Here is a 25,557-nt window from a genome sequence, read left to right as displayed (position 1 = left end):
CATCAAAGCAATGTTTTGCCTTTCAAAATATTCAATATTCAGAAACTGCAATATTATTTGAAACAAATTCTTTAATTCCCCAGGCTCTGTCTATAAGAGTCATAATTTTAAAAAAGGTTCTTAATCCTTGGTATTTACGGTTTTTAATATTACTATTAGGGGCAGGCGCTGTGGCACAGTGGGTTAATGCCCTGGCCTGAGGTGCCAGCATCCCAAATGGGTGCCAGTTCTAGTCCTGGCTGCTCCTCTTCTGATCAGCTCTCTGCTATGGCCTGGGAAAGCAGAAGAAGGTGGCCCAAGTCCTTGGGCCCCTGTATCCACCTGGGAAACCTGGAAGAAGCTTCTGGCTCCTGGTTTGGGATCGGCACAGATCTGGCCATTGCGGTCATCTGGGGAGTGAACCAGTGGATGGAAGACCTCTCTCTGTCTCTACCTCTCTCTCTAACTCTTCCAAATAAATAAAATAAGTCTTTTAAAAAATACTACTATTAAAAGTCCACAAATGATCATTAAGGAAAAAAAAAGTCCACAAATGATGACATTATTTGTAGTATCTTTCTAGTGACAGAACTTTAGGGAGTACTGGATTGACCCAAGTGTACTTTTCCTAATAAATTGTACACAGAGGTTAAGGAGTCATTGAAAAACCACTAGGAGGGGACAGTTTTTAAATCTGCATGGAGGGGTGATCTGTAGAGCAGTTTCCCAAAACTTTTTAGGGTCCCAGAGAACATCACCTTTAAAAGAAGAATCTGTGAGGCCAAGTTTTCTTCATATACGTTGTCAAAATATGCTATAGCTGCATAAGAAATAAAAATCCAGCTTATTTCTTAAGCCAGACATTAAAGAGATTTGCAAAATATTGAGAAATAAAGCAGTGCATTTGACATTAAAGAGATTAATTTTTAAGATGTCTCATTTTAATTCTAATGTGATAAAGATCAGTACATATAAGCCACATAAACTAATGCTCTGTGAGGCCCTCAGTTTTTAAAGAACTTAAAGGGGTCAAAGCCCAGAAATTTGAGTTGCTTCAGTAGTAAAAAGGGGAACTTGCTCCTGCAAAGGTTTGACTCAGTAGGAATAAATCTAGGATCTATGAGTAAGTAGTCTCCCTGCCTCATTGTGTTTATGTTTTTCTCTACTTTCATCCTCTGATGGGACATTGCAAAACTGGTCAAGGATTCTTCATTTTTGTTACTTTTGTGAAGTGAAAATTTAGACATGTTTCTAAAGGGCAAACAGTATCCCCTTGTTACCAGTAACGACTAAGATATTGAAACATACCTTTTTGGTGTTATTTTTTATCAAGTGCCATGTTTGTTACTTGTAAGCAGGAGTGGAGAACTTTTTTTTCTGCTAAGGGCCATTCAGATATTTATAACGTTATTTGTGAACAGTGCAAAATTATCAACTCAAAAATTAGCTTGCTAGGGGCCAATGTTGGGTTGCTGTCTGTGATGCCTGCATCCCGTAGGAGCACCAATTTTGAGTCTTGGCTGCTTCCGATCCAGCTCCCTGCTAATGACCTGGTAAAGCAGCAAAAGACGGCCCAAGTGCTTGGGCCCCAGCACACACATGGAGACTCAGACGAAACTTACAGGCTCCTGGCTTCTGCTTGGCCAGCTCTAGCCAGTGTGGCCATTGAGGGAGTGAACCAGTAGATGGAAGATCTGTCTCTTCCTCTTTAACTTTACTTTCAAATACGTAACACTTTTTATTTATTTTTTATTTTTTATTTTTTTGACAGGCAGAGTGGACAGTGAGAGAGAGAGAGACAGAGAGAAAGGTCTTCCTTTGCCCGTTGGTTCACCCCCAATGGCCGCCACGGCCGGCGCACCGCGCTGATCCGATGGCAGGAGCCAGGTACTTATCCTGGTCTCCAATGGGGTGCAGGGCCCAAGCACTTGGGCCATCCTCCACTGCATTCCCGGGCCACAGCAGAGAGCTGGCCTGGAAGAGGGGCAACCGGGACAGAATCCGGTGCCCCGACCGGGACTAGAACCTGGTGTGCCGGCGGAGGATTAGCCTAGTGAGCCGCGGCGCCGGCCCATAGCACTTTTTATTTTAAATAGCCTGCTATAGATTTGAATTTTGAGTCCCACTTACAGTTACCTCGGCAGGGCCTGACATTCCCTACCCCTGACTTGGAGTAAACATGTAGTTGTGCTTTTTACTTTGAGAGTTCTGTATTAGGATTTGAAGAGTTTGAGACATAAAACAAAACTTGATCCAAGTTTTTTTCGATAGATTTTAATTTTTGGAAGAGTTTCAGTTTTATGGAAAATTGATGAAATAGTACATAGTTCCAAAATACCCCTAATTTTTCCTTTTATTAAATCTTTCATTAATATGATTAATGGGGCCGGCACCGTGGCTCACTTGGTTAATCCTCCGCCTGCAGTGCCGGCAATCCCATAATGGTGCCGGGTTCTAGTCCTGGTTGCTCCTCTTCCAGTCCAGCTCTCTGCTATGGCCCGGGAAGGCAATGGAGGATGCCCCAAGTGCTTGGGCCCTGCACCCGCATGGGAGACCAGGAGGAAGCACCTGGCTCCTGGCTTCGGATCGGCGTAGTGCAGGCCGTAGCGGCCATTTTGGGGGTGAACCAACGGAAAGAAGACCTTTCTCTCTGTCTCTCTCTCTCTCACTCACTTTCTAACTCTGTCAACTAAATAAAAAAATATATTGTACATTGTTTAGATTTCCTTAGTTTTTGCCTAATACCCTTTTGTGTTGGTTCCAGGATGTACCCCATTATACTTTCCTGTCATGGCTTGTTGGGCCCTTCATTGCTGCCATAGTTTCTCAGGACGCCCACCCCCCCCACTTTTTATTTGAAAGGCAGAGAGAGAGAGAGAGAGAGAGCGAGCAAGCGAGCGAGCAAGCAAATGCTTCCATCTGCTGGTTCACTCCTAGGAGCCAGGAGCTTCTTCTTGATTTCCTACTGGATGCAGGTGCACAAGCACTTGGGCCTGCTTTTCCAGGTGCAGCAGCAGGGACTCAGCCAATGCCCTTCTGGCTGTGGCACTGCAGGTGGCAGCTTTACCTGCTACAGCAATGCTCCAGCCCTCCTCTTTTTTTTTTTTTTTTTAAATTATTTGTGCAAAAGGCAGAGTTTACTCTTCAAATGTCTGCAACAGCCAGAGCTGGGAAAGGCCAAAACCCAGAGTCAGGGGCAGCATCTGGGTCTGCTCTGTGGGTGCAGGGACCCTTGTATTTAGGTCATTCTCTGTTGCCTTTGCAGGAAACTAGATGGGAAGTGGAGTAGCCAGGGCTTGAATCCCCTCTGATAGGGAGTGCTGGCTGGAAGTGGTGGCTTGGCCTGCAGCGCCACAGCGTGGCAGCGTCCCTTGTTTGGATGAGTTGCTGAGGAGGGCTGACCTGCAGGCGCCTTGTGGGGGTGCCCCACTGTTGGAATGTGTCGGTTGTTTTTCTCATGGTCGGACTGGATTTAATGCTAACTGAATTTTTCTTTTTAAAAAATGGCTCATCTTTCCTGTTGACTCTGGAAGGATTTAAACATTACAGCTGTGGGAGTTTTGATATCACCTTAAGTAAGGTAATTCCTGTTTGACAATATGAAACACAGGAGCATGATCTGTTTTTACTGAATCGTTCTTCTCTTTGTCTACAAAAGTTTGGTCACCAAGATTTCTTCCTTGGCACACTTGTAAGCCCTTAGACTTCAGACTTTTTACCTTTGGCTTTGTAGAGACATTCAAAACTGACTTAGTAATGAGAACTTTTACTTGATAACATTTATTAAAACATTGATGGCACTATTCTATGAAGGTGATTTGAATTTTAAATTCTTACTGCAAGCCATTTCTGCACTCCACAGCTGGCTGGAGTAGTGCCAGAAAGAGCCCTGGTTCCTGAAGCAGTCAGGCCACTGAGTCTGGGAGGAGGTGCTGTCCTTGCCTGTGACTGGGCTGTGCAGGGTGTGACACGCTGCCCACAAAGTGTGGGTATTGTTTTTTAAGATTCACTTTTATTTATTTGAAAGGCAGAGTTACAGAGAAGCAGAGGCAGCTAGAGAAAGAGAGACAGAGAGGTCTTCATCCCCTGATTCACTCCCCAAGTGGCCATAACAGCTGGAGCTGTCCCAAAGCTGGGAGCCAGGAGCTTCTTCCAGGTCTCTCACATGGGTGCAGGAGCCCAAGGACCTGGGACATCTTCTGCTTTTCCAGGCCATTAGAGAGCTGGATCAGTAGTGGAACAACTAGGACTCCAACCGTGCCCGTATAGGATGCTGGCACTGTAAGCTGTGGCTTTACCCGCTATGCCACAGTGTAGGCCTGAAAGTGTGGGTATTTTAGCACTGAGAATTGGAGAGTAAAGGAATCTAAATGCCCAATAAAGAAGTTTTAACAAGTGTCAATGCAGTTGAAATATTATGTGTTCATAGTATATTCAATAAAAAGCATTGCTACATTTGTTCAAAGTTAGGAAAATAAGCATTTTTGGCAAAACAAATAGAAGGATGTACCAAAATGTCACATTTTTGGGGCTGGCACTGTGGCACAGCGGGATAAAGCCCTGGCCTGAAGTGCCAGCATCCATTTGGGCGCTGGTTCTAGTCCTGGCTGCTCCTCTTCTGATCCAGCTCTCTGCCATGGCATGGGAATGCAGTAGAGGTTCGCCCAAGTCTTTGGGCCCCTGCACCCACATAGGAGACCCTGAGAAAGCTCCTGGTCCTGGCTTTGGATTGGCGCAGCTCCGGCCGTTGTGGCCAACTGAGGAGTGAACCAGCAGTTGGAAGACCTCTCTCTCTGTCTCTATCTCTCTCTGTAACTCTGTCTTTCAAATAAATAAAATTAGTCTTTTATTTTTAATTTATTTGACAGAGTTATAGACAAAACAGTGAGAGAGAGAGAGAGACAGAGAAAGGTCTTCCCTCTGTTGATTCACTCCCCAAATGGCCACTAAGGCTGGAACTGTGCCGATCCGAAGCTAGGAGCTAGGTGCTTCCTCGTCTCCCATGCGGGTGCAGGGACCCAGGTCTTTAGGCCACCCTCCACTGCCTTCCCAGGCCACAGCGGAGAGCTGGACTGGAAGAGGAGCAACCAGGACTAGAACTGGCGCCCATATGGGATGCTGGCACTGCAGGCAGAGGATTAACCAAGTGAGCCACAGCACCAGCCCCATAAAATAATAAGTCTTAAAAAAAAACAAGAGGTTTTCTTTGAGATTATGGCTAATTTTTTCTTGTATTTCCTAATATTTCAGTAATAGGCCTAGAAGAAATTATTTTTTAAAGATTTATTCATTTACTTGAAAGGCAGAGTTACAGAGAGTCAGAGAGAGAGAGGACTTCATCTGCTGGTTCACTCCTCAGCACAATAACTGGAGCTGCACCAATCCAAAGCCAGGAGCTTCCTTCAGGTCTCCCACGTGGGTGCAGGGGGGCACAAGGACTTGGGCCATCTTCTGCTGCTTTCCTAGGCTATAGCAGAGAGCTCGATCAGAAGTGGAGCAACTGGGACAAGCACTGGCGCCCATATGGGATGCCAGCACTGCAGGTGGAAGCCTTATTCACCATGCCACAGCACCGGCCCTGGTGGAATCCCACTCTGTTTCTGATGCCAGCATTCTGCTAGCACATACGTACTCTGGGAGGCAGCAGGTAGTTGGGCTTGGCTCAAGTAATTGGACCTATGCCCCCCACATGGGAGTCTGAGATTGTGTTCCCAGCTCCTGGTGATGGCGAGACCCACTTCAGGTTGTTGAGAGAATCTGGGGAGTGATCCAGTGGATGGAAGGATCTTCTGTTGGCCTTTTTTTCCCCTTTTGTTTCTGTCAGCCTTTGAAGTAAAGGCAAAACTACTTTAAGGAGCATTGGAAAAATACCAACAGGGAAATATCAGGGGACGCTTCAGCTTGTATTAATTGCTGTGATCAAGTCTGCTGGATGGGGCCGGCATTGTGACGCAGTGGACTAAGCTGCTGCCCACAATACAGGTATCCCATACCTGAGCCACTGGTTCAAGTCCTGGCCACTGTGCCTCCGATCTAGCTGCCTACTAATGTGCCTGGCAGAGCAGCAGAAGATGGCCCAGGTGCTTGGGTCTTTGCTAGCCATGTGAGAGAACTGGAAGGAACTCTTGGCTCCTGGCCATTGTGGTCATTTGGGGAGTGAACCAGTGGATGGAAGACATACACCTCCCCCATATCGCTTTGCTTTTCAGGAAAATAAATCTCTTTAAAAATATGCTCCTAGATAACCTGATGCCAGCTAAAGTTGAAGTTGCAGTGTGCCCCTCCCTTTTTTGCTAGAGGAAAATTATATTTCCATGGTCAGAACTTAGGTATTAGTTTTGCTTTACAGTTTATTTTTTTTTTAAGAATTATTATTTTTTTTGAAAGAGTTACATAGAGAAGGAGAGGGAGAGAGAGAGAGGGAGGTCTTCCATATGCTGGTTCACTCCCCAATTGGCTGCAACGGCCAGGAGCTTCTTTCCAGTCTCCCACACAGGTGCAGGGGCCCAAGGACTTGGGTCATCTTCCACTGCTTTTCCAGGCCATAGCAGAGAGCGGGATTGGAAGTGGAGCAGCCAAGTCTCGAACCGGCGCCCATATGGGATGCCAGCACTGCAGGCAGCGGCTTTACCTGCTAGGCCACAGCGCCACCCCCCTGCTTTACAGTTTAAATGTACTTTTACATTTTAAATAAATACCTTTGTATTTGTGATCACAATTTCTCACTGTAGTCAAAGTTATCTGTTCATACTCTTCAAATGCAAAAGTTGAGGTCACATAAGGTGGTGGTAAACTGAAAAAAAATTCAAATACAGGTCTTTTGTTTTTTAAACATGAAAAGAAACTTTTATCAAACTTGTGAGTCTTTGAATGTACAAATCCTTCTTTTATCACATCTACAGCAATTGTTTATACTTTTTCATTTAACTGTTTTTAAAAATGCCGGTGTCTTCACTGTTGCTTCTGTTACAGTCCTAGTACAGTGACAGGACATGGTTGGCTAAAACAACTTCCTGTGCAGTTCCCACTGTGCCTTCTTGCTAACCAGACTGTGGGTGTGAGGGCTTGGACCACTGCAGCTAAGGTAGCCTCTTCATTCAACTGTGATCTGCATTCTGGCATCGCAGGTTAAGCCACTGCCTGCAGTTCTGGCATTGCACCCGCTATGGGCACCGGCTGCTCTATTTCCAATCCAGCTCCTTGCTAATGCACCTGGGAAAGCAGTGGAGGATGACCAAAGTGCTTGGGCCTCTGCACCCACATGAGAGACCTAGAATATGCACTGGGCTTCTGGCTTTGGCATGGCACAGCCCTGGCTATCACAACCATTTGGGGAGTGAACCAGGGTATGGAAGACATCTCTCTCTCTCTCTGTGTGTGTGTGTGTGTGTGTGTGTGTGTGTGTGTGTCTGTCTGACTCTGCCTTTCAAATAGATAAATAGATCTTTAAAAACAATTTTTTTTAAAAAATGGTCCTGTGCTGAGCTTAAAAAAAAGAATCCAATTCTTCATCACCACTCTGCCACAGGTTGCAAGCTCCAAGTGACACCGGGTGAGGCATTGTCCATTGAGATTCTCGGAAGCCTCACCTGCCAGCTCCGAGACCTCCGCAGTGCGAGACTCTGGCATTGTCGTGCCATGCACGGCAGCAGTGGCACTACCTTCTGTGACTGGCGCCAGTCTTTTGGAAAGAGTCAGGGATCTTCCATCAGCTGGCTCACTCCCCAAATGGCCACAGTAGGCCGGCTGGGCCGGGCTGATCCGAAGCCAGGAGCTTCTTCCAGGTCTGCCATGCGGGTGCAGGGGCCCAAGCACTTGGGCCATCTTCTACTGCTTTCCCAGGTCATAGCAGAGAGCTGGATCGGAAATGGACTTGAACCAGCTACGCCACAGCGCTGGCTGCATAGTCAACCTTTTTGTCCTCTGAGTTAGTTTTCTGCTGACATTCTCAAGGAGCAAGAGATGATTAAGACCATTTTCACATCTTGTTAAGTGTAATGAGAAGAGGCTGAAAGAAAGCAGGTCGCGTTAGTAAGATGAGAACATAAAGAAGGTGCTAAGCTTTTTTTATGCTGGCCAGACAGAGAAGACCTGTTTATTTTTAAAGGTTACAGAAGACCCGTTTGAGACTTCGGTGAAAGCTGTGGCATGTCCCAGAGAAGTTCACAGGTGCTCAGTTTTATATATACAGTTTGAGAGCCTCTGATTTAAGGTACAATTGTGGTTCCATGTCTAAAGAGAACACCTTCAACCTACAGTGTATTTCACGAGAAGACTAAGGATGGGAGGTCTCAAGGAGCCTTTGAGCAAGTGCATGGCTGTGCTACTTGATGTCAAATGAGCCCTGAGGGAACATGGGAGAATAGGAAGCCGCATGGAACACAGTCCAAACCCGAGACACGGAGTGCTGTTTTTTTCCAGGCTTAGCATAAATAGGTTTCCTGATAGACTCTTAGTGTGAATAGCAGTTGGTCTCCACCAGGGCTCATAAACAGTAACTCTGCTTGGGCTTTTTTTTTTTTTTTTTAATATCTTTAACTTTTTAAATTCCCTACTATAGACAGTAACTTTGCCTTTTGTTTTCTTTCAGCTTTCTACAATTTCCAACTTTTACCTTTATTTAATACTGCTTTAAACTACTGGACATTAACTGAATCTAAGGAGTATGTAGTTTTAGTATAAAGGTATAGCACGTATTTTCATAAAATCCTGACAGGACTGCATAAGCATGCCTTGCTTTAGTCCACGCTGCTTCCACTGCTGGTAAATCGGTTCAGTGATCAGACGTTCTTGGCTGTCTCTGCAGTTACAGCAGTCTTCTTTCTCACTGCTGCTCAGTTTTACATAAAAACAAGCAACAGAAAAGCTGAGGAAGTGACGTTACCCTTAGTTCTTCCTTCTGACGCTATAAAATAATGTGAACTTTGTAAAAAAAAAAAAAAAAAAGAAAAAAATCCAAAACTCAATCCATTTACAGGAGCCGAGTTCCTTTCAGGTAGTCACCTTTGAAAGGCCACAGTTCATTCTGCAAACTACACTTTAAAACTCTTGTGGTATTGCTTTCTTTATTTTTTTAAAATGATTTATTTATTTTTATTTGAAAGAGTTACACAGAGAGAGGAGAGGCAGAAAGAGAGAGGTCTTCCATCTGCTGGTTCACTCCCCAGATTGCTGCGACGGCCGGAACTGTGCCAATCTGAAGCCAGGAGCTTCTTCCAGGTCTCCTACGTGGGAGCAGGGGTCCAGGGATTTGGGCCACCTTCTACTGCTTTCCCAGGCCATAGCAGAGAGCTGGTTGGGAAGTGGAGCAGCCGGGTCTTGAACCAGTGCCCATATGGGATCCTGGTGCTTCAGGCCAGGGCTTTAACCCGCTGCGCCACAGTGCCTGCCCATGGTATTGCTTTCAAAGACAGTTGCACACCTGCATTACCTCAGATTTAATATTTGGAAGCTGCCAAATAATGGTAGCTAAAAACAATCAGCTTGGTAAAATATATTTTTTCTTTTTTAAAACCAGGCATAATCATAAAGTTGATAGCCGCATGAGCTAACTTTGATCTGCTGGTTCTCTGTAAGAGGGATTTATAATGGTTGTAATGCCTGGATCTACTGTGCAAGTAGGCATATTATTGACTTCACTGTTGATTAGAAATTGGTCTTTATGTAAATTTATTTATTTTACTTATTTGAGAGAGATTGACTTTCTGCCTGCTGGCTCACTAATGAGATGCCAGCTACAGCTGGGCTGGGTCAAGCGAAAGCCCGGAGCCCAGAACTTCATCTGCGTCTCCCACGTGGATGGCAGTCATCCGGGTACTTGAGCCATCACCTGCTGCTCCCGGTGTGCGTTAGCCAGAAGCTGGGTCAGCAGCAGAGCAGTACTGGAGCCCAAGCACTCTGGCCTGGGATGCGGGCGTCTCAAGCAGCATCTTCACTGCTGTGCTGAACTCTGCCCTGAGAAAGTGGTCTTTGAACTTGCATTTCGGGGGTGAGAGATGACTGTGCCCCGTGTCAGAGTGCCTGCACTCCCTATCAGTCTCTGGTTCTTGACTCCAGCTTCCTGCTAGTGCAGATGCTGGGAGGCAGACTGAATTCCTGACTCCAGCTTTGGCTTGGCCTAGCCCCGCCATTGTGGGCGTTTCAAGACCAAACCACTGGGTGGGAGCTCTTTCCGTCTTTAATTTTTTCACATGCAGGTACTTGTGGGGAAATGGAATTGAATGATACTGCACATATCCTCTGAACTATTAGAAAATCTTTGTATGTGTTAGATCTTTATTAAGGCTGTTAAATCAAGTCATCCTCAACTGAAAGGCACTAAAATATTAAGATGAATTTCCTTGTCTGGATCCTTAAATTTTGCACTGAAGTTTTGTGTTAATGTATAGTAACCTGGAAGCTATAAGGATCAGAATTTAGAAAACTGCTCCTAATCTTTGGCATTGGGTGGAAATCCTATGAGTGCATTTATTCTATAACTGGGTTTCTTAGAGCATAGGCAGTTTAAAAATGTTTTAGTCCTTAGTTAATATTATTTGTAAACTAACAAGAATATACTTTGATGCTGCTTTTTAAATTGATTTTGTCTGCAGGGAGTCAGAAGCAACTTGCATAGCCTCTGTTGAGTATACTTTCTCATTTTACTAATTATTAGATCTCAAAATGATGACAGCCTCTCTAATTAGAAAGATTAAAAGACTAGTCTATTTACTCTAATAGATGTATGCTAATAGATCATCTACAAAATGACATTTCAGAGGACTGGAAAAAAAAAGCTTCAGTCTTCCTTGATGGTTATTCTCAAGCTAGTTGGCTTTAATCTTAGAAGCATTTCTCTGTTAAATGTGTTAAGTGCTTGTTGCCGGGCTAGTGCCGGGACCCACAAGTGTGTGCTGATGGTCCCCAGGCTCTCAGAGGCACGGACTTCACCTTTCCATTACCTGCCTTCCCCAGTAATACATGTGAGAGTGCTAAGGAAAACAGTTGAGCTTTTAATTAATTAATTAATTTTTGGTGAGCTTTTTAATAATATGGTTCATGTACCCAATGGGAAAGATTAAAATAAAATCATTTTGAAGTTTTAAAAGCAAAAGATGGGGCCGGTGCTTGGTGTAGTGGGTAAAGCTGCTGCCTGCAGTGCCAACATCTCATAAAGGTGCCAGTTCGAGTCCCGGCAGCTCCACTTCCCATCCAGCTCTCTGCTATGGCCTGGGAAAGCAGTAGAAGATGGCCCAAGTCCTTAGGCCCCTTCACCTGCGTGAGAGACCCAGAAGAAGCACCTGGCTCCAGATTGGTGCAGCTACGGCCATTGCGGCCAACTGGGGAGTGATCCAGCAGATGGAAGAGGATGGAAGACCTCTCTGTCTCTCTCTGCCTCTCCTTCTATTTCTCTATAATTCTGACTTTCAGATAAACAGATAAATCTTAAAAAAGCAAAGGAAATGAAAATGCAGCAAAGAATTTATATGGCATCACTTATAGTCTGAGTTTTATTATATCTAGTTGGTAAGCAAATTTTTTAAAAAAAGATTTCTTTATTTATAAATCAGAATTAGAGAGATCTTCTGTCTGTGTTGGTTCACTCCTCTAATGGCCAGAACAGCTGGTGCTGGGCTAGACCTAAGCCAGGAGCCAGAAGCTTCTTCCTGGTCTCCTATGTGGGCCCAAACAGGGGCCCAAGCACTTGAGCCATCTTGTGCTGCTTTCTTAGGTACCTTAACAGGAAGCTGCATCTGAAACGGAGCAACAGGACTTGAACTGGTGCCCATATGAGATGCTGACATTGCAGTTTGCAGCTTCGCTTCACCCACTATGCCACAACACCAGCCCCACAAATGTTTTTATGTTAGCAAAAGTTATAATCTATTTCATTGCTAGGGGCTAAGTGTTTTACTTTTTTTGGCCTCTCTTTAGCTACAAAAGTATGAAATCAAAAAAATTTTATCAGTGTTTCTAAGTGGTGCCAGCCCCAGCTTTCCTATTTTTTAATTTTATACACATACATAAATGTATATAAAGGGAACGGTGGGTGCTATGGCATAGCAGGTAAAGCCGCCGCCTGCACTGCCGGCATCCCATATGGGCTCAGTTCGAGTCCCAGCTGCTCCACTTCCCATCCAGCTCTCTGCTATGGTCTGGGAAGGCAGTGGAAGATGGCCCAAGTCTGTGGGCCCCTGCACCTGCGTGGGAGACCTGGAGGAAGCTCCTGGCTCCTGGCTTCAGATCAGTGCAATTCCGGCCATTGCAGCCATTTGGGGAGTAAACCAGTGAATGGAAGACCTCTCTCTCTCTCTCTGCCTCTGCCTCTCAGATAAATAAATATCCACCCTTTCAGGTAAATAAATTTAATAAAATTCAAACAAAATTAAGGGAACAGATTTCATGTATTCCTGTACACAGTGTTCCTGTATACAGAGCATAAATGATACCTCCCACCCTGCCCTCCTCACTCCCACCCATTCCTCCTTCCTTTCTTATTTTAATTTTTACAGTGACATACTTTCAATTTGCTTTATAATCACAAGCTTAACCCTCCATTAAATAAAGAATTCAACAAGCAGTAAATAGAAAAATTACTGTTCCTCAAGAGTACAGACAAGGCTATAAAAATAATCAAATTTCAAAATGTCATTCATTTTTGGGGGGCTGGTACTAGATTAAATTAAGCCCTGGCCTGAAGCACAGCATCCCATATGAGGGGCGGTTCTAGTCCCAGCTGCTCCACTTCGATCCAGCTCTTTGCTTTGGCTTGGGAAAGCAGTAGAAGATGGCCCAAGTCCTTGGGCCCCTGCATCCACATTGGAGTCCTGGAAGAAGCTCTTGGCTTCAGATTGGCACAGCTCTGGCTGTTGCAGCCATCTGGGGAGTGAACCAACGGATGGAAGACCTCTCTCTCTCTCTCTCTCTCTCTCTCTCTCTCTCTCTCTCCACCTGTCTCTCTAACTTGGTCTTTCAAAATAAATAAAATAAATCTTAAAAAAAAAAAAGTCATTTTTACTCCTCGTTCCCCCCCCCCCCCCCCCCAGCTTTTTGGTGGCTTGTATATCAGAACTAACCAGGGAAAAAACATTCGTCTTTTTGGGATTGGATTATCTCACTGAGCATAATGGTCTCTGATTGCATCCATTTTGTTGTGAAAGGCAGGATTTCATTCTTTTTAATGGCTGAATAGTACTCCATTGTGTATACCACAGTTTCTTTGTCCGGTCATCAACTGATGGGTGTCTGGGTTGAGAGCATGATTTTATTCTTTTACCTGTTCCCTGACTGGGGACATTTGTTTTCAGCAATGTAGAGAATGGTTTTAATGGTTTTCACTTGTCTGATTATTTTTTCATGAAAGTTCTTCCATGATGGGATTCTCTGTAGAATAGGTATCTGTAAGAGCAGGCGTTAAGGATGGGCTTTTGAAAGACTTGCCATTTTTTTTAATGTATTAATTTTACTTATTTGAGAGAGAACGAGCACATGCACTGCCTGCTGATTGTCTCCCCAAATGTCCAGGACCCAGAAACTCAATCCAGGCCTCCTCTTAGGTGGCAGGGACTCAGTCACTTGAGCAAGCACCTGCTGCCTCCAGGGGACACATCAGCAGGAAGCTGCAGTGAGAGCAGAATGGGGACTTGAACCCAGGCATTCCAGTAGGGGGTGCAGGTGTCACAAGTAGCATCTTTTTTTTTTTAAAGATTTATTTATTTATTTGAAAGAGTTACGCAGAGAGAAAAGGAGAGGCAGAGAGAGAGAGGTCTTCCATCGCTGGTAAACTGCCCAATTGGCCGCAACGGCAGGAGTTGCGCTGATCCAAAGCCAGGAGCCAGGAGCCTCTTCTGGGTCTCCCACGTGGGTACAGGGGCCCAAGGACTTGGGCCATCTTCCACTGCTTTCCCAGGCCACAGCACAGAGCTGGATTGGAAGAGGAGCACCCAGGACTTGAACCGGAGCCCATATGGGATGCTGGCACTGCAGGTGGGGGCTTTACCCGGTATGCCACAGTGCCGGCCCCCCAAGTAGCATCTTAACAGTGGTGCCAAACATTCCCTCTTTAAGGATAATTTTTTTTGCATATTTCAAAAATTTTTTTATTTGAAAAGCAGAGAGAAAGAAGGGGAAATATCTTCCATCTGCTGATTGATTTGGCAAATGCACGAAACAGACTGGTCTGGGCCAGGCTGAAACCAGGAGCCAGGAACTCAGTCTGGGTCTCCCATATGAATGGCAGTGACCCAAGCACCTGGACATAAACAGGAAGCTTAACTTAAAAGCAGAGCTGGGCCAGCACTGTGGCATAGTGGGTAAGCAGCTGCCTGTGGTGCCAGCATCCCATATGGGTGCTTGTTTAAGTCGTGGCTGCTCCAATTCTGATCCAGCTCCCTGCTAATGCTCCTGGGGAAACAGCAGAGGATGGCTTAAGTGCTTGGACCCCTTCACTCATGTGGGAGACCCAGAGGGAGCTCTAGGCTCCTGGCTTTGGATTGGTCCATCTCTAGCCATTGCGGCTTTTTGAAGAGTGAATCAGTGGATGAAAGATAGCTCTCTCTCTGCTTCCCCCACCCCTCTGCCTTCCAAATAAATTTTTTTTTTTTTTTAAAGCAGAGCTGACACTCAAAGCCAGACCCTAATATGGCAAGCAATCCCAAGCACTCTTTTGACTGTAGTACCAGATACCTGCCCCAAGGGTGATTTTTATTTTTTTTAAGACTTATTTTAAAGTTACAGAGGGAAGAGGCTAGAAACAGAGATATCTTCCATTCGTGGATGCACTCAGATGACTGCAATGGCCAGGACTGGCACAGGCCAAAACCAGGAGCTTCTTCCTGGTCTCCCAGATGGGTAGCAGGGCCCAAGCACTTGGGCCATCCTCTGCTGCTTTTTCAGGCCATCAGCAGGAATGAATCTGAAGTGGAGTGGCTGGGACTTGAACCAGCACCCAGGTGGGGAGCCAGTGTCACAGGCGGCAGCCTTACCCTCCAAGCTACAACATTGGCCTCAAGGATGAAATTTTATTAAAAAAAGTTTTATTTACTTGAAAGCGCAACAGAAAGAGATAGTCTGTTGTTTCACTCTCAATAGCCCCAACAGCCAGGGCTGGACCAGGCCAAAACCAGGAGCCAGGAACTCCATCCTGATCTCCCACTTGGGCGGCAGGAGCCTAAGCACCCAGGCAGATGGGCTGGGTCAGGAAGCTAGATCAGGAGCCGAGCAGTCGAGGCTGAACGAACGCTCTGATACAGGAAGCTAGGGGTTTCAAGAGGTGACTTAACCTGCTGAGCCACAATGTCAGCCCTCCCAAAGATGATTTTTAATCATTATTTACTTATTTGAAAGACAGAGAAACAAATTGTCTTCTGTCCACTGGTTCTCTTCCCATGTGGCTATAATGGCTGTGTCTGCGCTAGGCTGAAACCCACATGGTGGCAGGAGCCCAAGCATTTGGGCCATCCTGCCCTCCCGAGTGCATTAGCAGGGAGCTGGATCAGAAGCAGAGCAGCCTGGTGTCAAACCTGTAGTCTGACAAGCTCTGCTGGCGTTGCAAGCATCAGCTTAAAACCAGTGCACCACAACGCCAGCCCCTCAAGGGTGATTTTTAAAATTCATCCTGGATGTCAGTGTTTCAGTTTCTCCCCACTGAAGAACTTATTCTTAATTTTATAATAAAAGCCAGTGTGACTAGGAGGTTAATACATAGAAAATATTCATAGATAATTTAATGTTAATGGAAGTATGGATGGATAGTTACTTCTGTGGTCAGAGAGAAGTCAGTGTTTCACCTTAATCAGTGATTTCAGCCGACAGTGAGGCTCAGTGACATTGTTGGAAGGGATTGGGTACAGGGTTGTGGGATGTGTCATTTATTGGAAAAGGGTGCTCATACATCTTCTGGTTTCTGGTGGGAAAAAGACCGAGAAGCTACGACCCTATGTTTTGTTCTGTTTGGTTACATATCAGTTTACTTAATGGTTTTAATTTTAAAGTAAAATTTTGAATGTGAATTATAAATTCTTCTAAGAAGAGCCTTTGCTTTTCTCCTAGGACTGGCAGCCACCATTTGCGTGTGATGTTGATAAACTTCATTTTACGCCCCGGATCCAGAGGCTGAATGAATTGGAGGTAGGGTCCTCGCTCGCTCTGGTTGCCCGTGTTTCAGAGGGGTCTTCTCTGCAGAGGTGTCATAAGTTGGGCTAATAAATGCTAGTCATGTGAGCAAATGGCAGCAAGACCATCACATCAAACCAAATTTGCATTAAATACTGATTTTTGTTAGTCTTTTTTGGCCTATTCATGAATGCATGTAAAATCCTTTTAAATTGAGGTTTTGCAGGACTCTGAGAACTGTGCAGTAGGAAAGCTTCTGCAGCCCTAATTTCCACGTGGTAACATGTGGTAACACACCTTAGCCTCCTTGGGAAGAGGGGGTGTGGGGGTCTTCACGCAGCCTCAGGTGCAGGTGCTGCTGACCCGCAGGCTGTTGCTCGTGTTGGGCTGCTACTTTCTGAGCCAGATCACACACTCGTAACCGTGTCTGGTAGGATTCTGAGGCACTGATGGCAGAGCTGACGTGTTTTCAGGGATTTCACTGTGACTTGAGGTGAGGTGGGCACGAGCTCAAGGCCCTGGGGCGCTGGGACACTGACCCATTTTATCTGGTGTGCAGGAGGGCGCCCCAGACAGTCTGAATTGTATCTTACAAGAAGCGGAGAGAAAGTGACTTGTGGAGAACAGTAATAATTTGTTAAAGGAATAACATTTAAGATCATTTCCTTTTTATGACAGTTGATAATTACCAATGTAAATCTGTCTCTAGATTTGTGTTTAAGCAAATAAGAAGATTTTTATTTAAAGGAACAGGCCTTTAAAATACCCAGTTTTAAAGAGACCAAGCTGGGCGCATAGAAGCTCACTTGTCATATAATTTTAAGCAATAACATAAAATTGTGCTTATAATACTTCTTAAATGAAGCACTTTTCAAAGCAACTACTTAAGAGAGGGTTTACTGAGTGTTTAACACCTTGCCTGGCATATGGTGGTAAGTGTTGAATTAAATTTTTGTTGAGTTAATGTGTTATTTTTTAACCAGCTTTATTTTATAGACTTTTGGCTGTTTCTCTGAATTTAGAAAGTGGTGTTGTACTTAAGTATTCTAAGAATGAAAATACTATATGAGCAGGTAGCAGGCAGGAGCTTTAAAACAAGGTAGGTGAAATTAAAACTCAGTTCTTTGTCATTTAGGCTCAGACTCGTGTAAAACTGAATTTCTTGGACCAGATCGCCAAGTACTGGGAATTACAGGGAAGCACTCTGAAAATCCCACACGTGGAGAGAAAGATCCTGGACCTGTTTCAGCTCAATAAGGTAAACAGCTAAGGGCCATTTTGTTTAATAATCTTTCTGCTGCTTGAATTTGATCTTCTTTGCCTTAAAAAGAAATATGTGGAGTGAGGTTCTCAGTTGCGTTGTGGTGATCAGACTCTGCTTGTAGGCCTAGAAGCCTTACCTTGTGCACTCTCCTGCTGCTGCCTGTTGTAGTCCTTTAAAAACTTCACCATTACCTTTGTATTTAATACAGACAGGGAGACAGAGGCTCAGGGAGAGAAAGACAGTGACCGAGCTGAAAAGATTGCTACAGTTCAGTGCCAGGGTCACGGAATCCTAAGGCCCCGACACGCTGACCATGTTGCTGGGCTCGCTTCCTGGCTCATGGAGTTTGAAAGAACCACGGAGCAGGACTGGTCACTGGAGCCTAAGGTGGCTGCTTTGGGGAAGCAGGCAGCTTTTGGAGGGACACAATGTGGACCATTCTTTCAAAGAAGTTTTTTAATTTTCTAGCTTGAAATTAATAATACGTGAATTTCTTCTTTTGACTTGGGAGGTGTATTTCCCAAGGCAACTCCAGCCAGGAATATTTAGTCTTTGGAGTCATGCCTAATGAGGGAATTAGAAGTGATTTCCATATCTGTGTTTTTAATTTCTATTACTGTTTTATTTTGACAGTTAGTTGCAGAAGAAGGTGGATTTGCAGTTGTTTGCAAAGACAGAAAATGGACCAAAATTGCCACCAAGATGGGGTTTGCTCCTGGCAAAGCCGTGGGCTCGCATATCAGGGGGCATTATGAACGGATCCTCAACCCCTACAACCTGTTCCTGTCTGGAGACAGCTTGAGGGTGAGTTCATTTCACTGCTTTCTGGCTCATTGTCTTCACAGGAGAGTGAAGAGCCCTGGATGGGCCTGGAAGGCCTGTTCAGACCGCTGCTCTGGGGATTCTTCTCCGGTGTGTGTGTTCAGCTCTTCTTAGAGCTTGTTCTTTGCTTGCATAAGATGACAGAGGAAATGTGCTTCCACCGTGGAGCTGCAGTCTGTGTTCCCTTCCCTGGAGCTGGTAACCAGCAGGAGCTGACTCACGTCTGCGGGGTGCAGTTAGTGCTGAAGTGTTCCTGGTTGCCACATGAAGGACAGCCTGTGAGGCAGCCTGCCTGCCCGACCCCTTTGGCCAGCAAGGTGTCTGAGCAGATTGTCCAATGGAATGCTAGTGGCAAAGGATGAGGGACTTAATGACACTTAGTGACATAGCTGATGGCTGCTGCTTCCAGTAGTTCTTATGGAGCTGCACTTGTTTTTCTACAAAAAAGGTGTTTATGAAAATATTCAGCTAAGAACAACTTTTTAATTAAAGTAAGGCAATATAAAAATTTCCCGCTTGGGCTGGGTGTTATGGTGCAGTTGGCTAACCCTCCACCTGGGACTCAGCACCAGTTTTGGAGCAGTGACTCCAGCCTTCTGGGGACGTGTCCTGGAAGGCGGGAGATGATGGCCCAGATGGGAGGTTCAGGTACAGTCCAGGCTCCTGGCTTTGGCCTGGCATAGCCCTGTTTGCTGTGGGCATCTGACCATCTCCCACACTCTGTTCTGCCTTTCATGCAGAAGAAAATAAGTAAACAGTCCAAAAAACGAATCTCCCACGTATTTCAAGACCTTGCCAGAAAGAATTTCAAGTAATAGCCATTTACATGCTATCTGCAATGTGAGTGTATTGTTTTTCTTTCCTCTTGATTCTTTTTAATCTAGAAGAGAGTGGCTAATATGATATCAGACAGTTTGTTTTTCTGAAATGTACACTGTGTGAACATGTAATGGGCCCATGATGAATTGAAGTGGGGCCTTTATATGTCTACGGTTGCCCATGGGGGTTCATTTTCTTTTCTTGAAGAACTCCTCTGAAGGGTGGTGGTCTGGTGAGTGAGAGGAGATGCAGTTTACATGCTTGATGAGTTGTGACATTTTGGAAATATTTAATAAATTCTATGGAAACTTGGGCACTAAGTTAGTTATAAAGCATTTAGGCATTTGTGTGACCAAAGAGTTAAAAGGGAATAGGTGTTTGAAGACACTGTTTTACAAACATTGCATCTGTAACACAGACAGTTTTTGAGGGGTAGATCTATTATGTACCAAGTATGTTCATTGTGGAAAGTAAATACACAGGAAAGTATGACAAACATAATGAAAACTTATTCCTAATCCTCCCAGATGTTACTTTTGTTAACTTTTTATAAAAACACACGCAAATTAGCAATGTGCTCTTTATATGCAATATTGTATTTTTTAAAAGATTTATTTATTTTTAAAGATTTATTTGTGGGGCCGGCACTGTGGCTCAGCAGGATAACGCCCTGGCCTGAAGCGCCGGCATCCCATATGGGCGCTGGTTCTAGTCCCGGCTGCTCCACTTCCAATCCAGCTCTCTGCTATGGCCTGGGAAAGCAGTAGAAGATGGCCCAACTCCTTGGGCCCCTAAACCCGCATGGGAGACCTGGAAGAAGCACCTGGCTCCTGGCTCCTGGCTTCAGATCGGCACAGCTCCGGCCGTTGCGGCCATCTGGGGAGTGAATCATCGGACGGAAGACCTCTCTTTCTCTCTGCCTCTCTCTGTGTAACTCAGACTTTCAAATAAACAAAAACCTTTAAAAATCTTTAAAAAAAAAAAAAGATTTATGGGCCAGCGCCGCGGCTCAATAGGCTAATTCTCCGCCTTGCGGCAGCGGCACACCAGGTTCTAGTCCCAGTCGGGGCGCCGGATTCTCTCCCGGTTGCCTCTCTTCCACAGCGCTGCTGTGGCCAGGGAGTGCAGTGGAGGATGGCCCAAGTACTTGGGCCCTTCACTCCATGGGCGATCAGGATAAGTACCTGGCTCCTGCCATCGGATCAGCGTGGTGCGCCGGCCGCAGCGCACCGGCCGCGGCGGCCATTGGAGGGTGAACAAATGGCAAAAGGAAGACCTTTCTCTCTGTCTTTCTCACTGTCCACTCTGCCTGTCAAAAAAAAAAAAAAAAGATTTATTTATTTAAAATATTTATTTAAAAATATTTTTAAAAAGATTTATTTATTTATTTAAAAGTTATACAGAGAGAGGGAGAGGCAGAGAGAGAGAAAGAGAGAGGTCTCCCATCTGCTGGTTCAGTACCCCAGTGGCCACAATGGCCAGAGTGGGCAGATTGGAAGCCAACAACCAGGAGCTCCTTCCACGTCTCCCACGTGGGTGCAGGGGCCCAAGGACTTGGGCCATCTTCCACTGCTTTCCCAGGCCACAGCAGAGAGCTGGCGGCAGCTTTACCTGCTATGCCACGGTGCCGGCTACTAAAAGATTTATTTATTTGAAAGGTAGAATTAGAGAGGTCGTCTGTCCATTGGTTCATTCCCCAAATGGCTGCAACGACCACGGCTAGGCCAGACTGAAAGCCAGGAGTCAGGAGCTTCTTCCAGGTCTCCCACATGGGTGCAGAGGTCCAAGCATTTGGGCCGTCTTTTGCTGCTTTTCAAGGCACATTAGCAGGAAGCTGGGTTGGAAGTGAAGAAGCTACTGCCCATGTTGGATGCCAGCATCACAGGGAATACTTTACCCACTATGCTGACCTTGCATTTCTTTTTTCTTCCTAAAATATCATGAACATTTGCTGTGTCATTGAACATTTTTGAGGATGTGTTTTTTCAAGATTTTATTTATTTATTTGAAAGGCAGAATTAGAGAGACAGAATGGTCTTCCATATGCCTGTTCACTCCCCAAGTGGCTGCAATGGCTGCAGTTGGGCCATCTTCCAGTGCTTTCCCAGGCCGTAGCAGAGAACTGGATCAGAAGAGGAGCAGCAGGGATATGAATTGGCGTCCATACGGGATGCCAGTGCCTTAGGCGGAGGATTAATCTACTGCACCATAGCGCCGACCCCAGAGAACATGCTTTCTTATGACTGGCATTCCATTTTTGTAACCAAACCTTGATTTGATTTCTCATATTGTTGGAAATTTAGGTTAGCACTAATTTTTTATTATAATAATGGGCATTCTTTTTCCATTTTGTTTTAATGCCCATTTCTGATTTTTGCAATTAGTTTCTGGAGAAAGGACAGTTAGAGAAGATAGTTTGAGAAGCATGGTGTGCTGTGTGGACCAGGTGTTGTTACCTGAGTGTGCTGAGTGGTGATGCACCTGACACGATGGAGCAGGCCCTCATCCTGTTCTCCAAGTTCTCCACAGACCTTAAGGGATTGCCCTGATGGTGTGATACCATTTTTTTTTTTTTTTTGCTTTTTATGTTGTATTATTATTTTAAAAATATGAAAGGCAGAGTTACAAAGAGAGAGAAGAAAACAGAAAGAGACAGACATAGATCTTCCATCCACGGACTCACTCCCCACATGGCCGCAGAGGCCAGAACTGGGCCAGGCTGAAGCCAGGAGCCCAGAACCCCACCCAGGGCAGGAAGCAGCACTTGAGCCATCGTTTCCTGCTTCCCAGGATGCATTAGCAGGAAACTGAACCAGAAGCAGAGTAACCAGATGAATCCAGGACTCCTGTGTGGGGTGTGGGCACTGCAGGCGGCAGCTGAATCTCCTGTACGACAGCACCCCCTCAGGTGTGACGACGTTCCTCACCTCTAAATCAGACTTTCAAGTAAAGGGCAAAATCAGAGTCTGCATGGGATACATACATTAGATATAAAAGTAACACATCAGGTGTGTATTGAAATAGGTTAGAAATAAAATAAGGCTCTTCATAGATAACCTAAAAAGCTGCTGAGCTTGATTTTACGTGAGCGCCATAAAGTCCGTACTGAAGCAAGTCAAACACAGCTGATGAACTGCGGAGCCGACAGGGGACGTCCACACCACAGGTGTGGAATCAAATTTCCTTTTTTTTAAAGATTGTTTTGGAAACGTAGAGTTACAGAGAGAGAGAGCTTCCATCTACTTATTTCATTCCCCAAATGGCTGCCAAATGGACTGGGCCAGGCCAAAGCTAGGAGCCTGGAACTCCATCGGGGTCTCCTACATGGGTGGCAGGGACCTGAGTAGTTGGGGCCATCATCTGTTGCTTTCCCAGGCACGTTAGTGGGACTGGATGTGAAGTGGAGCAGCCTGAACTTGAACCGGCAGTCAAGGGATGCAGGTATCACAGGCTGTGATTTAACCGTCTGTGCCATGACACCAGTCCCAAGAATATGAATTTCTGACCTGCACTTAATAAAATTCATATGATTTAGCTCAATTATTATTTCCCTAATCACATTTTTCTATCTCAAATAGAAAGTTCATAGGATACAGAAAAAAAGAGTCAATTTAGATAAAGCCCAGCTTTCACTGTCTTCTTCATGGTTTCATCAAACATACTCCTGATGCTCATTTGAGAATTTGTTGTAAAAGGGAGGACAGTGTTCCATACTGATTAAAAAATAGAAAATATTTCTCTCAATTCTGTCTTGTAGCATTTTTACAGAATATAAATGCTTATTATAGGTATAGCAGTTAATGTTTCCAACTCAGATCAGTGTATAGGTTTCAGTAGAATAAGTAGAATATTTAATATTTATAGGGTGCTATACCAGAGGTAGATTCATTACTTGTCCTGCAGTTTGTATCAGTATTCTTTTCTTTTTCTTTTTTTTTAAGATTTATTTGTTTATTTGAAAGGCAGAGTTATAGAGCGAGAAAAAGGTCTCCCATCTGCTGGTTCACTACCCCAGTGGCCACAATGGCCAGAGCGGGCAGATTGGAAGCCAACAACCAGGAGCTTCTTCCAGGTCTCCCACGTGGGTGCAGGGGCCCAAGGACTTGGGCCATCTTCCACTACTTTCCCAGGCCATAGCAGAGAGCTGGATCAGAGGTGGAACAGCCGGGACTTAAAGTGGCCTCCATGTGGGATGCTGACACTGCAGATGGAGGCTTTACCCGCTGTGCCAAAGTGTTGGCCCCTTAGTATTCTTATAGCATATCATATTTTAAAATTATTATTATTTTTTTTTTTTTGAAAGAGTTACAGAAAGGGGGGGGTCTTCCATCCCATCTGCTGGTTCACTCCCCAGATGGCTGCAACGGCCAGAGCTGCACCGATCCGAAGCCAGGAGCCAGGAGCTTCTTCTGGATCTCCCACATGGCTGCAGGGCCCAAGGACCTAGGCCATCTTCTACTGCTTTCCCAGGCCACAGCATAGAGCTGGATCAAGACTAGAACTGGCGCCCATATGGGATGCCATTGCTTCAAGCCAGGGCTTTAACTCACGGCCACAGCGCCAGTCCCAGCATATCATACTTCTTAAATATTAGAAATCTGTTTGGTCAATTTGCTTCTCCTTTTTTATGCTTCCCCTGGAGTCTGTATTTTTTGTGTGAATGTAAGGGGGAGGCCTCTCTTGTTCACTGGCCTGTGAGGTGGTGATGGTGCCCACAGCGCATTACTCTGGGAGGCTGTCGTTTCAGTGCATCTCATTCCATACAGGTGGTCTGACCACCCCGGAGTGTGTCCTTTTGGAACCTTCCTTTAAAAATATTTCTCACGATAGTTGTGCATCCTTGTGCGAAACAGCAGCACTTACTTGAAGTTCATGCTGGCTTCAGTGGTACTATTTTGTTTTGTTGTATTGGCATTGTTGCATACCCTCTTTGAAAAGGCAGCTTAGAATCAAACTAAGTAGAAAAACCAGAGAACGGAGAAACGCGTGTCTGATCAGAATGAGAGTTGTTGTCGTGCGCTCCTTGACAAGCTCTGCCTCGTGAGCTTCAGGACTTGGCAGGCCCTCAAGTAAACGAAGCTTTTTGCTGAAGGAAGGCTGCTTTAGTCAAACGGCCCATCCTCGCAGCTCAGGTGACTTGGTGAAAACATTGCTGGTTCCGTCTGAAGCCACAGGATTGTAAAGTTCAGGCAACATGCCGCATTCCCTATTTTCATTAATCCAGACATTGTTTAAAGTTGTGGTGCAGTAGGTTGAGCCACGCTGTGAGTCAGTGGCATCCTGTACAGGAGTGTCGGCTTGAGTCTCAGCTCCTCTGCTTCTCACCCCGCATTCTTGCTAATGCGCCTGGGGAGTGGTCCAGCGGCTGGAGACAGCTCTCTCTGTCTCTCCCTCTCTCATTCTCTCTCATTCTGCCTTTCAAGTAAAATAAAAGCAAATCTTTAAAAAAAGTTTTTTGGCTATACTGTTCCCTCTGTATCTATTTGATCACATAATTGTATCTGTGGTTGTATCTTTGTGTTTATTTAGATATTAAAAAGGAAAACCTGTTATCTACATAAATAATTCAAAAATATATCTTGCAAAATCCAATGAAGCTCCCTAGGACTAACGAAGGAGACAGAGTTATCGGTGCAATTCTGTTTTCTTTCTAGTGTCTGCAGAAGCCAAACCTGACCACAGACACGAAGGACAAGGAATACAAACCCCACGATATTCCCCAGAGGCAGTCGGTGCCGCCCTCGGAAACGTGCCCCCCAGCTCGTCGCGCCAAACGCATGCGCGCAGAGGTGAGCACTTCCTGGGGCTGAGCTCAAAGAATTCTTGAGCTCCAGAAATAACGGCTTCCACGCTGACGTCACGTGTATGTGCTGTGGTTTTGAACCTTACTCATCTCACAGAGGAGGCTGTAGTATGAATTCTAGTTTTTATACTTGGGGAAGTTGTACCACCAGAAGGGTGAGGAACTGAACCTCCTCTGGGTGTGGGCCGCCTGCTCGGACGCTGCTGAACTGTTGCCTTGGCCCCGAGAAGATTGCGCTCATGTGCTGCTCTCTCAGCTGCCTGTGGTACTCAGAGTTGGGCAGTGTGTGTTGGAAATCAGGGCCAGGAGCTGTGAAGATGTGTCTTTTTTGAAAAAAGAGAGCTTAGAAAACAGTCATTTTTCTTAGACTTCCTGAAAAGGAATTGGGGACCACGGGCAGATACCTGTGCTGAGCCAGAGACGAACGGGGCACCACGAAGGGGGTGTCGTCAGAGGAAGTTGGGAGGACTGCTACGGCTCCTGCTGGCTTCAAGGTGTTCATGCCCTGAGGTGCTTCCTCTGGGGGAAGGAGAGTGCTCCCCCGTCACCTCGCTGCTGTACAGAGGTGGGAGAGTTTGGATTCCTGCCCAGCCTGGTGGCACAGGGGTAACATACAGGGCTCTGTAGAGCTGGGAGGCCTCATAATGCATCAATTGTGTTTCCAAATCAATTCCTGGCTACTTTTTTGCAAAGATGAAAATATTATCCCTTTTGTTTTCTCAAGATACGTGTAAATATGAGAAGTGTTTTTACTGTGGTAAGTTGGAGGATAGGAAAA

The 25,557-nt window shown here is 45.3% G+C and overlaps 1 protein-coding gene across 3 annotated transcripts in view; it reads left to right on the top strand.

Annotated features, from left to right (window-relative positions):
- Nucleotides 1-25,557, top strand: part of KDM5B (lysine demethylase 5B) — a 77,414-nt gene that overhangs the window by 17,212 nt on the left and 34,645 nt on the right. For all 3 annotated transcript variants that reach the window (XM_002717590.6, XM_008268570.5, XM_051821110.3), the window contains exons 2-5: nucleotides 16,009-16,086; nucleotides 17,207-17,329; nucleotides 17,969-18,139; nucleotides 24,631-24,765. In XM_002717590.6, the coding sequence (XP_002717636.3) occupies nucleotides 16,009-16,086; nucleotides 17,207-17,329; nucleotides 17,969-18,139; nucleotides 24,631-24,765 (507 nt within the window). The remainder of the gene's footprint in view (nucleotides 1-16,008; nucleotides 16,087-17,206; nucleotides 17,330-17,968; nucleotides 18,140-24,630; nucleotides 24,766-25,557) is intronic.

Source organism: Oryctolagus cuniculus, chromosome 13 (genome assembly GCF_051225735.1).
Source record: "Oryctolagus cuniculus isolate XC-2025 breed Fujian yellow rabbit chromosome 13, ASM5122573v1, whole genome shotgun sequence".
Classification (NCBI taxonomy): Eukaryota; Metazoa; Chordata; class Mammalia; order Lagomorpha; family Leporidae; genus Oryctolagus; species Oryctolagus cuniculus.
This window is presented reverse-complemented; position numbering and strand designations above follow the sequence as displayed.